This window comes from Xyrauchen texanus, chromosome 12, assembly GCF_025860055.1.
Source record: "Xyrauchen texanus isolate HMW12.3.18 chromosome 12, RBS_HiC_50CHRs, whole genome shotgun sequence".
Classification (NCBI taxonomy): domain Eukaryota; kingdom Metazoa; phylum Chordata; class Actinopteri; order Cypriniformes; family Catostomidae; genus Xyrauchen; species Xyrauchen texanus.
Window position 1 is genome coordinate 33408226 of NC_068287.1, and position 16676 is coordinate 33424901.

Sequence of the window (16676 nt, forward strand, 5' to 3'; positions counted from 1 at the left end):
CCACAATTTTACACAGATTTACACTGCTTAACATATTAGAAACAAATCATCACAAGCTGTAAAAAATTAATTTGCACGTTCAGGTTGGTAACATTATCTTTTTACAATGTTACATTTTAAACTAATCTAAATCTATAGTAGTATAACAACAGACTAAATTTATTGTACAATTCTACCATCTCTATTTGGATCACTCTAAACTTGACGGTTGAAATTTGTATCACCACTCACCACAGAAAAGAAAACATCCATAAAAAAAAAATTAAAAAAAAAAACATTTATTTCCAAAAACATTTTTTTCATAGAACCATAGCACATTTACATGCGTCTTCCAAATGTAACCATAGCCAACCCCTTACTAGCACACATATCTTCTTCATGAAAGGTCATCAGCATCCTACAGTACAAATTGAGCATGAAACAATATATAAAACCAAAATATAGAGCCCTGATAAAACATCAACATTGCAGCAGTTTATCATGATTCAAGTATATGCCCATAACAAGAGACTGGTAAAAAAAAAAAAAAAACCTGTCCTATCCATTTACCTGTCTGTGTGAAAAGCAAACTTGCAGAAAATGCAATATCATAGAAAACGTGTACACATTTGGATATAACGGTTAATGTAATTGTCCATTCGGAGTATTCTAGGTAGTAGCAGATAATGTATGTTAATGACACTACTGTTATTATAGGTCATTTAATTTTGAAATTCTGAGGTTTGGGGCTTATCTGCATTATGCCTGAGGTAGTGTTTACATTTATAATTGAACTGGAAATAGTTTGACCTATTACTGGTCACAAGGTGGTACACTGGTTTAAAAAACTGTACTGAGTAACAAACAACTTGGTGAATTCAGACCCACAGAATACATCACTGAATGTTTGTGCCTTGGGACGTGGCATGCTGAAATCCTTTCAAGAAGACAAATATTGGTTTCAAACAAAGATTAACACTTCACCAACAGCACTGACAAACATCTTTAGGATAGTGGCAGCAGTAATTTAACATGAGAGGGGGAAAAAAAACACCATCACAGATTGCACTGAATAACTGAACTAAACACAGAAGTTGAATAGTTTTAGTAATTTCTGCAATGAAAGCCACTAAAGTCAAGTTTGAAGAAAGAAAACAAAACCCAACTGACCTCAAGTAACAATCAAGGAATTATTTCCTCATATTTTCAAACTGATAATGAATAGGCATGTCCTCTAGATCACTAATTGGCTGTTAAAAAAAAAAAAGCTTTGGCAGAGAATGGTGACATCATTAGAGGCCAAACATGGTCCATCTTTGGCTGGAGCATTTCTGGTCAGGGGAGTAACTTCGAATAAGACTACATTATGTAACCAAATGTTTTTGTATGTAGAGCAGACGCTGTGAACGTAGTTCACATGAGTAATTTGTTTTGTAGAATATAGTAGGAAATAAGAACAGAACTGGTCATATTCATTTCTGTCTGATCACCCACATCAAACAGGATTTCAGTTTTCATTTTCCCTTAATGCAGCGGCACTGAAGTCAAGCACACACACGCCCTTGAGTTTTATAACTAGACTGTTTGTTAGGGAGAGAATATTTTGGGGAAAAAGAAACTGAAAGCAGCACATTTCAACAAATTTGAATGCAAGCTCAAAATGTTAAGTTTGAACAAGTCTGTTTGATTATAATGACATTCTGTACAATAATTGGTCCCTTATTATAAGATGGATTCCCATCACTTGTCAATGAGCCCAGCCTCTTTCAGTTTGAAGTAGAAAAATTTTTCCAGAGTATTGGCACACTTGCAGTATTCGCTGTCTGGAGGGTTGTACTCCCTGCAATTTGTGATAACTCTCTGCAGGTCAGCAATAAACAGCTTTTTTGTCACATAATACCGGTTCTTCAGACGCTCCGTCATCGTTTTCAAGTCTGATCAGGGAAGAGGAAGAGACATTTTTTCAAATGGATGCAAGAAAGTTCTTAGAAAACTGTATACACTCACTGAGCACTTTATTAGGAACACCTGTACACCTACATATTCATGCGATTATCTAAATCAGCCAATCGTGTGGCAGCAGTGCAATGGACAAAATCATGCAGATATGGGTTAAGAGCTTCTGGTAATGTTTATATCATTCATCGGAATGGGGAAGAAATGTGATCTCAGTGATTTTGACCGTGGCATGATTGTTGGTGCCAGACGGGCTTGTTTATGTATTTCTGTAACTGCTGATCTTCTGAGATTTTCACCCACAACAGTCTTAAGTTTACTCCGAATGGTGCCAAAAATAAAAAAAAACATGCAGTGAGCAGCAGTTCATGAGACAGAAATGCATTGTTGATGAATGAGGCCAACAGATTTGCCAGACTGGATCGAGCTGACAGAAAGGCTACGGTAACTCAGATAACCGCTCTGTATAATTGTAGTGAGCAAAATAACAACTCTGAATGCACAAAACATCAAACCTCGAGGCGGATGTGCTACAACAGCAGAATACCACATCAGGCACTTTAAAAGGACCACAGTTTTCCTAATAAAGTGCTCAGTGAGTGTATATCAGATATAGGCTGATTTAAAATTTTAAATATTTAAAAAGAAAAATGAAAGGGAACAATTAATTATGAACAATTAACTGCCTTTGCCCGATTAATGTGTAATCATGTTATCCATAATAAAGCAACATTAATCTGATAACGAGTACTTTAAAATGTAATTTAATCTAATTACAAGTATTTAATTTTGGCAATCTGATTTCATAATCCAGATTAAATGTAATCTGTTACTACCCAGCATTGCTTATTAATAGTAGTTGGCAGTGTAGCCCACAACAAACTAATTTAACAATCCTGGTTCTGATTCTGTGTGAGTATTTTAGTATCAACATTTGTGTCTACATCAGGGGATGAATTCAGATGTTCAAGAACCATTAGTAGAACCTACCAATGGGAAAGCGGATGACCTCATAATAGTCTGGGGCTTCTGATTTCTTCACCGGTTCCATGAAGGGCCAGGCATCTGGATGTGTCTATCAAACACACAAACACAGATTAGAAGATGGTAAGTGTACATGCAGAACAGTGGTTAAGTGTTTAAATCAATGTGCGTGTATGACAAAAGGCTTCTTACTTTAATCTGTGCCAGTAGATTCTTTAGCATATTGTACAGCAGATCTGGATCCTTCAGCTCTTTACTGCTGAAATACCATAAGTCAGATTGATACACAAGCAACAGTTAGACAGACTTCATGTTTTCAATGTAAAATCATTAAGATGATGCAGAAATGACCTAATATACACACACACACACACAAACTCTAAGATTTCAGAATATACAGTATATCCATAAAAGTTCCTCTGACCTTTTCTCCTTAGCATTGGGTTTCCAACCAGTCTCTCCTAAACAAACAAATAAAGTAGTGTGTAAATGAGAAGAGAGCGATTCAGTCATCATGAAAGAATGTGCATCACACAAACAATGTGACATGTCTACACACAAACACTTACTGATGCCTGGTATGCTCTCCACAGGAATCTGTCGCACTCCTTCTTTAAAGCAGGTGAGTCCGGGATACACTTTCCTAATCTGATTCTGTTTTCTCTCAATCAGCTTCTTAATGATCTACAGCACAAGAGAACATAAAGAGAAACAAGCCTCTCTCATGTCCAGTATTTCAGATACACCCATTACATTTTTCACTTATGCAATCCCAAAATATTTTTAAAAGATCTATCATTTTAACAAAATGGAACATAATGTACGTAAAATTGATCACAGTTAAAAACTGTAATGCCTTGCAGTTCACAGTCACACAAGTACTCCAGACATGTTGAGACTTGGTGCTCATGCAAGTGAGGCAGGTTTGAATCAGGCTTGCATCATGTTACAATCCCATTTCACCCCCCAAATAATTTCCAGTCTCAATTGTCTACATTGATTAAAGTCCCCAAACCCAAATAAAATTTGCAAGCAAGAATATCAGATGCTCCAACATGACAAGGCAGAATCCCTCATGATAATGCGCATGACGTAGTGGATGGAAATGAGCAACGATTCATATTATCTTTAGTAAAAGTTTTAGAAATGCCCTATATTTCACTTGATGGAAACCTAGCTTGTGGCTTGTGCATTCTGACCTCTTTCTGTCTCTTTATGATGTGTGAGAGTTCCGTGTAAGGAATTCTGGGATTGAGCTCGCACTCCATCAACGTGGCTCCCTCGTAGTCTTTAATGTAACCGAGGTAACGTGTCTTTGGCACTTTGATGTCTTTGGAGAAGCCCTACCAGCAGACAGAGGGATGAATGGATAAGTACATTGTACAGTGAAAAAAGGGGGATAACAGGAGAGGATAATGGAGCGGTGGAGTATGTATATGACTGGGTGAAACTAGTACCTGTTTCTTGAAGTAGCCAATTGCATATTCATCAGCATAGGTGAGAAAGTACAGAATGCCATGTTTGATGTGGTACTCTTTAAGATGATTCATCAGGTGTGTGCCATAGCCCTAAACACACATTCAAAATAATAAATAAAAAGCAAAGTAAGGATCATTGGAATGCATTCTGGGAATGTCTTATCTCTAAAGTATACCTGCAATGCTATACAAGCATATGTCACTTTACATTCAGCAAAATATCATTTTACTGTTGGTTTACTGTTCTACGTCAGTTGTGCACCTATGATGCCTAAAAATATTAGATACTTATATACCTAGGTACTAGGTCTAGGTAGGGAGCTCACTATGGTTTGGAATAGAGCCAAGGAAGCCATTCAATTTCCATTATGCATGTCTCCATACCTTGACCTGCTCGTTTGAAGTAACCGCACAGAAGACGATCTCTGTGAATCCCTGAGTGGGGAACATCCTGAAGCAGATCCCTCCAATCACACGTCCATCTTTAATCAGAGCCAAAGTCTTGTGCTTCCTGCGGTCATAAATAGGCACAGGGTGAACAGAGTCTGGGTGGGAGATCTGCGTAACATGAAAACTGAAACTAAACCCTGAGAACTTCCAACAATAACACACTGGAGGAAAGTAGTGAGCTCTCTGGAAAAGGGAGATAGTGGTCAAAGGTAAGAGGTCACTGGACCCTGCAGACTTACGGGTCGAATACAAGGCGTGTGATGTACTCTTTGGGCATGCGGGGAAGTTGGTGGGAGAAAACATTTTGCAGGCCCACAAGCCACATTAGAATCTTCTTATTGGACTTCTGAGAAAGAGAGTTACCAATCACATGGAACTCAATGATGCCTCGCCTCTCTTCCAGACGAGCCGTCTCATCACGAGCTGCGTTCGCTGACAACAGACTGGTCTGAAAACCAGAACAAAAAATTATTAGTGTAACCAAAAGATAAGCTTCACAATTTTTTTATGTTTGACTGATTAGTTCATCCAAAAATGATCATTCTCTCATGATTTACTCCGTATTAAGCCATCCCAGATCTGTATTGTCTATGTAAACATTTCAGCTCTGTTTGTCCATACAGTGAATGCAAATGGGTGCCATGATGCTGCTGGCTGTCTGAAGGGCAAAAAGGCATATTTAGGCAGCATAAAAGTACTCCACATGACTCCAGTCAAACAATTAATGTCTTCTGAAGCAAATTGATAGGTTTGTGTAAACAAACTAATCGATAATTAATTTGCTTCAGAAGACAATCATTGTCCATAGACTGGAGTCGTGGGGAGTACATATATGCTGCCTAAATATGCCTTTTAGACTGTCAAACAGCCAGCAGCATCATGGCACCAATTCACTTTCATTGTATAGACATACGGTGCTGAAATATGCTTATAAAATATCCTCATTCCATTTCTGTAGAGTAAAGAAACACATACACATCTGGGATGGCTTAAAGGTGAGTAAATCATGAGAGAATTAGAATTTTTGAGTGAACCAATCCTTTAATTCTGCAAAAGTAATAAATGACACAAAAAAATATGTGGATGCCCCTTTCTGATGAACAGATTTGAATAGGCCAGTGAAGAAAAAAATGCAATGGCTTACAATGACATTCTAGATAATTGAAAGCTTCCACATACATTTGGCTATGTAGTGTATACTAAAGACATTTGGAGACTTTGTTTTACTCTGTAAAACAATTGATTTAGTTCACTATTTGCAAAACATACTTTGTACAGCCTTCAACAATTAAATGGTCCATTATATAAATTTGGGGATTTTAAAGGGATAGTTCACCCAAAAATTAAAATTCTCTCGTTATTTACTAACCCTCATGCCACCCCGGATGTGTATGACTTTCAATCTGTAGTAGAACACCAACAAATATTTTTGTAATATTTCTGAAGAATATATATGGTTACTTTCAAAATGATTGGCTGTGCTTTGTGGAGCTATAAAGTGTTGATCACCATGCACTTGCATTTTATGGACCTACAGAGCGGAGATACTTTTCTAAAAATCTTCGTTTGTGAATTGCTGAAGAAAAAAGTCATACTCATCTGGGACATCATGAGGATGAGAAAAATAGGAGACAATTTTCACTTTTGTGTGAACCAACCCTTTAAGGGTGTGATGTACTCTGACCTCTGGCCCCAGCATAGCAGCGGGGTCTGTGATGGTTTTCATGACTTCATTGACCAGTTCCATGGGAATGTCGCCCATCACTCGGATCCGCTTGGCATCCTCCAGTGTCAAGGCCTCAGGAAGCTTTCTCTTCTCTCCTAAGAGATTCAGAGAAATTATTACACTTTGATTTTGTGAGTTTTAAAAAAATCACACATCAAAAGAACAGCATGGTGTGATAAGTGTCCTTAATGAATTACACTCACTTAGCACTTGGTCCTAATAAAGTTCCTGAAGTGGTCTTCTGCTGTTGTAGACCATCCACCTCAAGGTTTGATGTGTTGTGCATTCTGAGATGCTATTATGCTCACTACAATTGTACAGAATGTCTATTTGAGTAACCATAACCTTTCTGTCCACAGAATTGCCACTCACTGGATGTTTTTTGTTTGTGGCACCATTTTTAGTAAACTCTAGAGACTGTTGTGCATGAAAATCAAAAGGAGATCAGCAGTTACAGAAATACCAGCCCATCTAGCACCAACAATCATGCCACAGTCGAAATCACTGAGATCAAATCTTTCCCCATTCTGATGGTTGATGTGAACATTAACGGAAGCTCCAGACCAGTATCTTTATGATTATATGCACTGCACTGCTGCCACACGATTGGCTAATTAGATCATCCCATGAATAATAAGGCATACAGGTGCTCCTAATAAAGTGCTCAGTGAGTGTATGTCATGGTGCAGAGTGCATACAAGTAAATTATGCATCTACTATTGGATCTACTTACCAGTTATAGGTTCAGATGAGGCAGAGTCCAAAACTGACCCAACCAGAGCAGAAGAACTGCTGCCCTTACTGAGAGGAGAACCAGACACTGCCACAGGACTGAGCCCTGAAAGAGGGGAAAAGAGAAAAAAGGTATAAAATGTATTGCTTGAATGTCCGCCAATATGTGGATATTTTGAGATCATCATCTCTTGATAAATGGGCCTGATTCCAAACACTACAACAGCCTTGTCAATAGATAGAGCCTAGTTTCAAAAGTATTGTAAAAAAATAAGCATTAATTTAAATGTAGCAATTTTGTGTTCATCTTAATTGATCAAATTAAATTGTATTATATATCAGCCTCCCTGCTCTTTAGATATCAGCATCTGCATTGGCCATTGGAAAAAAATAAAACATTTTGTTTGAATGCTAGTTTGGACCAACCAAATGATCCAAGGGGGAAAATGTCCTAAATCTCCCCCTTCCTAAACACAAACCTGTCTGATGGCCCAGCTGTGTCCCTTCTGAGGCTGTCATGGTGAAATCTGCCTCCCAAATGGGTGAGTTCTCACCATAGATCTCCTCCTCTAACATAGAGAGAAACCTAACACACACATACGCAATTAGTCTATGTGAGGGTGATGAATGTGAATGTATGTGACGCTGATGTATCTTACTTGGGGAAGTGTGTGAGGATCAGAGTGCGTTTTTCAGGTGGCAATTTGTCCTTCTCCACTCTGAATTTTTCAAGTAATTGTCTGCGTGTGACAGTGAAGATGGACTTCAGCAGACTGCGGCCAAACACCTGACAGGTCTCGTACCGTGGCAAGCTGTCATTACTCTGAGGAACATGACAGTAACACAGCCACCTGCAACAACACACATAAATTCACAACATTTATCACAACAACACATTGCAAGATAGATGGGGTTACAGACAATGTGAGTAATTGCAATACACTGCAAAAAATGATTTTCTAGACAAGTATTTTTGTCTTGTATTCCTGTCAAATTATCTAAACTTTCTTAAAACACGATTTATTTACTTGTCAAGCAAAATGGGATAAGATATTAAGTCTTGTTTTAAGATAAATCTAACTAAATTTAGTGAACTTTAGACTCAAAACAAGAAAAAAATCTGCCAATGGGATAAGCAAAATAAACTTGTTTTCCTTTTAAATTAAGTTTATTTTGCTTACTACATTGGCAGATTTTTTTTCTTGTTTTGAGTCTAAAGTTCACTAAATTTAGTCAGATTTATCTTAAAACAAGACTTAATATCTTATCCCATTTTGCTTGACAAGTAAATAAATCGTGTTTTAAGAAAGTTTAGATAATTTGACAGGAATACAAGACAAAAATACTTGTCAAGAAAATCATTTTTTGCAGTGTAACTGCCTAGATCAGGGTTTCCACGATTTTTGACCAATGCATTCCCATGACTACCATAAATTTCCATGCTTTTATTTAAATAAATTTGATTCAGACAAATTTGCTAATTATTGATCAATGAATGTTGAACTGTTTCAATTAATTCTTTGAAAAGAACTGACTCGAATCACTGTCAAATCAGATACAATCACAATGGTCTTAAGTTTTCCTCTTCACAAGAGCCGTATCTAGCTCATAAAATAATTCAAAACAAGACAAAAATTTGTATACACTGATCAGCTACAACATTAAAACCACTGACAGGTGAAATGAACAATATTTATTATCCCGTAACAATGGCACCTGTCAAGGGGTGGGATATATTAGGAAGTTCTTGAATTTGTTGAAAGCAGGACAAATGGACAAGCGTAAGGATCGAGCAACTTGGACAAGAGCCAAATTGTGATGGTTAGGCAACTGGTTCAGGGCATCTTCAAAACAGCAGGTCTTGTGGGGTGATCCCGATATGCAGTAGTTAGTACCTACACTGGCAATCTTCTGCTGTCAAACCTTGGGTCCTGGCATTCATGTGGATGTTACTTTGACACACATCACCTAAAGATTGTTGCAGACCACATACACCCTTTCATGACAATAGTATTCCCTAATGGCTGGGGCCTCTTTCAGCAGGATAATGCACCCTGCCACATTGCAAAAATTGTTCAGGGATGGTTTGGGGAACATGACAAAGAGTTCAAGGTGTTGACTTGGCCTCCAAATCCCCCAGATCTCAATCCGATTGAGCATATATGGGATGTGCTGGACCAACAAGTCCGATCAATGGAGGCCCCACCTCGTAACTTACAGGACTTAAAGGATCTGCTGCTAATGTCTTGGTGCAAGATACCACAGGACACCTTCAGAGGTTTTGTGGAGTCCATGCCTCGACGGGTCAGAGCTGTTTTGGTGGCACAAGGGGGACCTACACGATATTAGGTAGGTGGTTCTAATGTTGTGGCTGATCTGTGAATAGGGATGTCATAAAATATGTTGATATATTGATTTTTTACTTCGATATATTAACATCAGCCGATTTTTACATTACAAGCCTTCAATTCAATGCTTTCAATTCACTTCCAGTTCCGTTCCATTCAATATAGTCGTAAATGCTTTGGGAGACCACAGGGGGCGATATAACATTTACTCAGGGTTTCTGCAGGTTCAAAGGAATTACATTTAAGACTTAAGACTTTTTAAGGCCTAATAAAAGAGATATTTAAGGCCACTTTTGCAATAATAATAATAAAAAAAAAAAAAAACATTAAATAATTATAAATTTTACCCACAATTAAAAATATCCCATTTATGGGTTTTCTTTTTTGAAAAATAAGTTAATAAAAGAATAAAACTCTTAATAAATAATAATTTATTAAGAATGCATGTAGCTTAAAGTATGTAGCCTATATTGTGACCCTTCTCTTTAGTCACTTGCTTTCCAGCAAGAAGTGACGCAATAGACCAATGCTTTGGCAATGTCATTGCTTATGTCAAACACGGAAGTGGTGGCAAAAACCAAGTACAACTTTTATCGGATTACATTGTTGAAAAATCATTCCGAGGGCTCTAGTTGACTGCTGTGGCTTCAAGCCATAAACAGAGGTGACTGGACTGAGATCATTTGAACTCACATCTTTGCAGCAAAAATTTATAGCAAACATGATTACATGTTTGTTATTAACACATTTTATAGTAATTGTATCACAAAGAATATGTTTGTATTTATGACGTTTTTGTTTCATACTTTTGTTTAATCATCTAATCTGTCAATGGTATAAATCTCTAAAAAGCTCCAATATCCCACCTGACTGTCCACAACTCAAGTTGTCTGGAGTTTTTTGTCTACTTAGTGTACTTGAAAATAATTTTTCCAATGCTTTGTATGCGGAATTATCCAAAAACACTCATTAAAGAGACTGTACGTCTATCCCTCACAGCCTCGTTGTCATTCTCGTCATGTGCTGATTAACATATATACATTTTTTCTTAGCAGATACATTAACCAAATACTTTAACGGTTAGTTAAAGGGCAGTTCATTAAAAAATGAAATTTCTGTCATCATTGGTCACTCTTGAGTCCATATGAATTTTTCTCTGCCACAGAACAAAAAAGTAGATGTTAAGCAAAACGTTTAGTCTCAGTCACAATTAATGGTCACTGCATCTTGTTTTTCATTCAATGTAAGTGAATGGTGACAAACTCCCTGATATCTCCTTTTGAAATCCACTGAAATAAAAAAATACAGGTTTGCAACAGCATGAAGATAAGTGATGATTAAAATTTCTCAAGTACAAGTCAAAACTCATCAGTTACCATTAGCCATTAAAAATGGCTGTTTATAGTTGACAAGATGTATTTAAAATGTTAACAGACTAAATTATGAGAGGGAACTGTGCTGCATAATTAGCTATGATGTATATTAAATTGTGTTATTAAATTATGTATATTATTAATATTATAATTTTATACAAGTATATTATAAAAAAAATTATATTTATAAAACAAAAATTGAATTGACAGATTCAGATGGAAGAGAAAATACCTGTGTCTCAGATTGAGCTCTAGAGAGATGGAGATGAGAGACACAACAGGTGTAACTCTGCAGCCGAGTAGTTCTGTTAGCTTTACAATTCTTGGGAAATAAGGAAGCATCAAGATTTGAAAAGCATCAAAAGACCGCTCCAACCTCGTGTGCTTGCAAACTGTAACGTTGACAGCTTTGTCGTTTATAAGCAGGAGCGATAGTGTTAGTGCATCACTTGCTTACAGAGAGGCAAAATAACGGCATTTGCATTTCTGATTAACGGGTTTATGACGTTTTATACATGTGTAACATCTTAAGTTCAGTAAAAATGCACTTCCCTGAGCGCGCTCACACTAAACTCAAGTGTCAGCTGCTAAATGGTGGATGCACGAAAGAGAGAGGGAGAGATGATTTTGACCTGCGCAGATTCTGCTGTTTTAAGCGTCTCTATTCACGCCCCAAAATTGAAGACCTAAGACTTCTTGTAATTTATTTAAGACTTTTTAAGGACCTGTGGATACCCTGTTATACACCATACAGTATATCATGCAATAATGACTAGAGTAAATAATCTGTCCTTTGATAATGCTTTGGGTCGAATTTAATGGAAAACCAAGAAAATTGAGTTCACTGCAGAACTCAATGGCACTGCAGAATTTCTAACAGCCTCTGGAGATGAAAAAAATAACAGTTTTAAATTTTAGAACTTCATTTAATGTCTTCCATTAGAAATTTCTGGTGTGCAACCCCCTATAATTTATCCTACCGCTCACAACTGACCAAAGTTGTGTTGAAAAATATGTTTGAAAAAAACAGAAACTATTGTGCAACGAGCAGCCCCATTTATATCTGAGAAAAATCCAGATTTATCGATAATCATTGGGAAAATCTTCCGATTATCGATATGTGAAAATTGCATCGATCCCAAGCCAAAAAATACATATATTCACTATACAAATTTCCATGACTTTTGAGACTGAATTTGATTTATTTCCAAGCCTGAAAAACACAACTTTAAAATTCCTTGATATGTCCAGGTTTTCCATGACTGTTGGAAACTTCCTTGGTTTTGGACTTAGGCTATGTTCAGACTGAAGGCAAATCAAATTTTTCTTTTCAGGCAGACCGTCCTCACTATTAATTGCAAGTGATCAAATCAGATTTGCGCGTTGAGACATAACCAACCTATCTGCATGGTTTGCTATGGTAACGACGTAGGCCTACCAACGTGATGATGCCTTCAAAACAGATGCTTGAAAAATGGAGGTGCATCGTCTCACTCTCCAAATAAGTGCCCTGTCCAGTCGCGGTGCAGAACTCCTCCGTCACACAAGAAAAACTCAGCGTTGGAGGGTACTGGTAAATATTGAGATGTTCCATGCTGCAGTCACTGATTTTTGACATCATTGTTGAGTGTTGGGTTAAGAGTGAAGCAAAAGACCATTTGAAATCACAATAGAGCAGCCAGAGCATCCGGACTGAGATGCATCTGAAAAAAATCAGATTTCAAATCGCATTTGAAACCACCTCCCGATGTGTTTTGAATTTCATGTGTTTTTTTGCTGTCCAGAATATCAAAAACTCATCTGGATATGCAAAAAAAATCTGATTTTTAGTGGCATTCTGAACAAGTCCTTGAATCCACATAATGTGCTGATTTCAAGCAACACATTATGCATGTAAAATGGGACGCATCTGTCTATATAGAAAGATAAAATCAAAAGCACCAACATGCATACAGTCATTTGCTGTGCAAGTTGCAGACACACCTGGTATAATCCACTTTGTAGGCAGCCGCATCCTCTTTCTGAGCCCTCTGGCGGAACTGTGACGGAGTCTCCAGTTTCCAGTAGTTCAGACAGAGCAGAAACATCTTACTAAGCTCATACATGGTCTGCCTCTCCTTAGGAGCCAAATGACTGAACTTATACTGAACAAAGTTCAACACCCCCTGACAGAGAATGACAGAGAGAGAAAGAGTGACATTATTTGCACAGAAGTTAAATTGTTTATCTACAGTGGCGATGAGTAGGGCACCAGTCACACATAAAGAATGACCTGCATACATGAAGACTAATAGATTCTAGACTGTAACTCCCCTTCAGCCATAAACACATACCTGTTCTATGTTGGGTTTTTCAAATGGTGGGCTACCGAGAGAGCCTTCCACCACTGGCTTCCCCATCTGCAGGATACACTTCCTCAACAACTAACAGAGGAAATAAACACAGACAAACCACAGGCCATTTTTTCAAACAATTCGCCAAAAGAATGGGCAAAAATTTGAAATTGTGTGCTCTGACAAGTAAATTAAAAATAAGATCTCTGGTTATAGACATCCAAAGTATCAGTGGCTCATCCGGAGTGTGTTTGCAGATTGCATAAAGGAAGCAGATATAATGTTTACAAATGCCTATTTACCTTGAACAAATAGAAGTAGACTTGCTTGGTGTCTGTGTCCTCTTCTTTATGGACAGACATGAAGAGATTCTCCACATCCACCACCATCCCTAACAACCTGTTAATCTCCTCCTCAGACACGTTCTCCAGGTGAGACACATGTTCTGCTACACACACAAAAAATGTGACCACAGCATGAAGCAATGATAAATCTACAGAAAAATCACATTTTAGTTTCTTTCGAGTTTGCGACCTTTCGAGTGGCAGGAGGACTACCACGCTGTTACCACCCTATTTGGATTACAAGAGTCCAAAATTAATAAAATCCAAGATACAGTTTATTGTTCAACCAAAATCCCAAGAATAATAAAATACATTTGTATTATAAAATAAAGATATGGTGCATAATGTGGGACTTTTAACTATAAACAAGCCCTAAACACACAAGAAACTCTTATTATATAGCCTATACATTCACCAGATGAGGTTAATTATTATTTACAAGATGTGAAGTTGAAAACAATGTATGTGCTAACAGGCATGACTTCATATAGACATGTTTTTCTTTGCATGCCCTTGCTTTAATTTAGAGCACTTGATTATCTAATCAAAATAACAAAATATGCATTGAAGTGAGGATGAAAATATGGATGAATATTGTCAATAATGAATCAGAATGAGCTTTATTGGCAAGTGTGCTCATGTACACAATAATTTTTTTGGGATGATTGGGGAAACAAGCACACACAGAAAATTACAGTGAGTCACAGAATATAAAACAAGGTAAGAGTATAAATAAACAGAAATTATTACATATAACAGAATGGCGCATGTACATGTGCAGGTGGTAATACGTGTGCAAGGTAGGGGTATGTACAGTTACTGAATTAAATGAGTGAATTTACATATCTACATGAGATATTTAGTTTTATTATTGCACTATGGGAGTCCTGAAGGCAGTTTAATTGTTCATGTGGTAAATGGCCTGAGGGTAAAAACTGTTCTTGTGCCTAGATGTCCTGGCACTTGGTGCTCTGTAGCACTGGCCAGAAGTGTGTGGGGTCCAGAATGAATAATATAGCTACAGCAAATTCCCACGTGATTGTTTTTAAACTATTGGCAAATATCATAATAGATTTTTGCTGATAACCGATAGTTCCAAAAGACAACTATAGGCACTGATTATTCGGTCTACTTGTAATATGGATGATACCAAATAGAGCCATGGGTCTGAGATAGCATGTTAGTAAAAGGGTAGAGTTGGTTATTTTACCCAATGAGTGGCCACAGCTTCTGCAGGCCTCCGTCAGACTGGCTGCCTGCTGCTGGAGCTCCATACGAGTGGCAGTTGGTGGATTGGGGTTCTTCCACCCATTACACTTGCAAGCATCATTCACCTATGGTCAGAGAACATCACTATGATTTAAGGATTCAGAAAAATCCACAAAAATCTCCAATGTTTGGTTACATCCTTGTGTCTCTCTGATGGTGATCAGATGAGTCTTGTCAGAACACGTAGTATATTGATTTATTTAATAATGTAAAATAGTACATTATTGACTGGCATAATAATGTATTGCACATGATTTTAAAAGCAAACCATAACCCTGTGTGAAATTAATAAATCACCAGACCTTACATAGGTCTCAAAGCCTAGTGAGCCACCAACCTATACAGAATTCTTGGGCATCGTACCAGCATTTGAACATTCGATATGAAGATTCCTAACACATTTCAGTTTGATTCAAATGTTTCAAACGCATCTAATATTCATACAAATGCTTTCTAGGTAGCCAGAGACTAAAACTACATGGTTTTAATTTTGGTTAGTTCTGAGCAGAAACTGTATTTTTTCATTCCAATTCCAGCGTTCCACTGCCTCTTTTCCAATTGGTAACTGGTTATAACAAAATAAAAGAATGGTTAATAACATTCTTATTGAAATGCAGTACACTGTACTATAAGGATTTAATAACTGTTTTTAATAATATATGTTTTAATCTACTTATCAGTCAAAACCCAGCAGCATCAAATAATTCAGCAAAGGCTTGGAAACAACTGCGAAATTTACTACTTATTCAATATTTTTCTGTGCATCTGAAATAATTTTGCATGTATTAGTAGATATAATATACAGTTGCCAAAAAGGTCTTCAGCATGGAAAGCTACATCTACAACATGCAATTAGGAAAAGAAATGTGTGATGCAGCGGTTTCCATCAGATTCAATGCACATGCATATCATTATCATCAAGAGTAAAGCCCTATTTTTTGGGCAACTGGAAGTTAAGTAATTCTGAAAATGTATTGTGATAAACCATTTATTTATTCTTTGGTTTCATGAAAAAATTATTGGAACAAAATTAACCGGTTACCAGCTTTTAAAAATAACGTTTTGACACCAGAACAATTGAAAAGGACTTTGTTCTTGTTTTTTGTTCTTGGTTACGTTCTGCACAAAATGTCATTGCTTTTCGTTCCTTGAACCGTTTTTAGTCCCTCCAGCTAGCTCACTAAATTTAGCCCTTCTCTCTCCTTTATTCCATAGAAGATAGTTGCGCTTACACTAAACTGGTCTTTTCTCTTAACCTTAATTCACATATGATACATTTTAACCGGTGCACATGCGTGATTGCAGTTTGCAGACTGATACTGAACCATTGACATATGACAGGCCCGTGCACTCTCTCTATTGTTATGAACCGAAATGTTTACCTTGCAAGACGAAAACACCCCGAGCTTTTCCAGCTTTTTAGCCCTCGGAAAGGCGCGTACTTGTGCTTTCTTCTGGCTGGACCACTGTTGTTGACTTAGGCCCGGTCGGGCTGGGTCGCTGCTCCCGACGCCGGGGTTCGGGTTGGACCCTGCCTGAGCTTGCTGGAGCCGGGGCTGCGTGGAGGTCTGTGCCACCGGGTCCGCCATATCAACAGTCTCACGTTTCCCCTTAAATTAGTCACTTCCACCCTGTACGTCACTTCAATAAAGTTTTGTGATGATTTTCAATACCCTTTTCGTCCACTACTGTAACACTGCGCAT

At 37.5% G+C, this 16676-nt stretch overlaps 1 protein-coding gene across 2 annotated transcripts; it reads right to left on the bottom strand.

Moving 5' to 3' along the window:
* Positions 1-289: 289 nt before the first annotated feature.
* LOC127652634 (histone acetyltransferase KAT2A) lies at positions 290-16643 on the bottom strand. 2 transcript variants are annotated; one of them, XM_052138893.1, is made up of 18 exons: positions 16355-16643; positions 14914-15037; positions 13662-13807; positions 13360-13449; positions 13010-13191; positions 7965-8156; positions 7785-7891; positions 7307-7411; positions 6532-6668; positions 5087-5295; positions 4782-4908; positions 4377-4487; positions 4119-4262; positions 3489-3603; positions 3344-3380; positions 3112-3175; positions 2926-3010; positions 290-1913 (listed from the first exon to the last, which is right to left on the bottom strand). In XM_052138893.1, exons 1-18 carry the CDS (start codon positions 16559-16561, stop codon positions 1720-1722), a joined length of 2376 nt encoding a protein of 791 aa, XP_051994853.1. In that variant the 5' UTR covers positions 16562-16643; the 3' UTR covers positions 290-1719. The 2 variants fall into 2 exon arrangements, with proteins under 2 accessions (XP_051994853.1, XP_051994851.1); XM_052138891.1 differs by having other exon boundaries at positions 3112-3178.
* Positions 16644-16676: the final 33 nt, after the last annotated feature.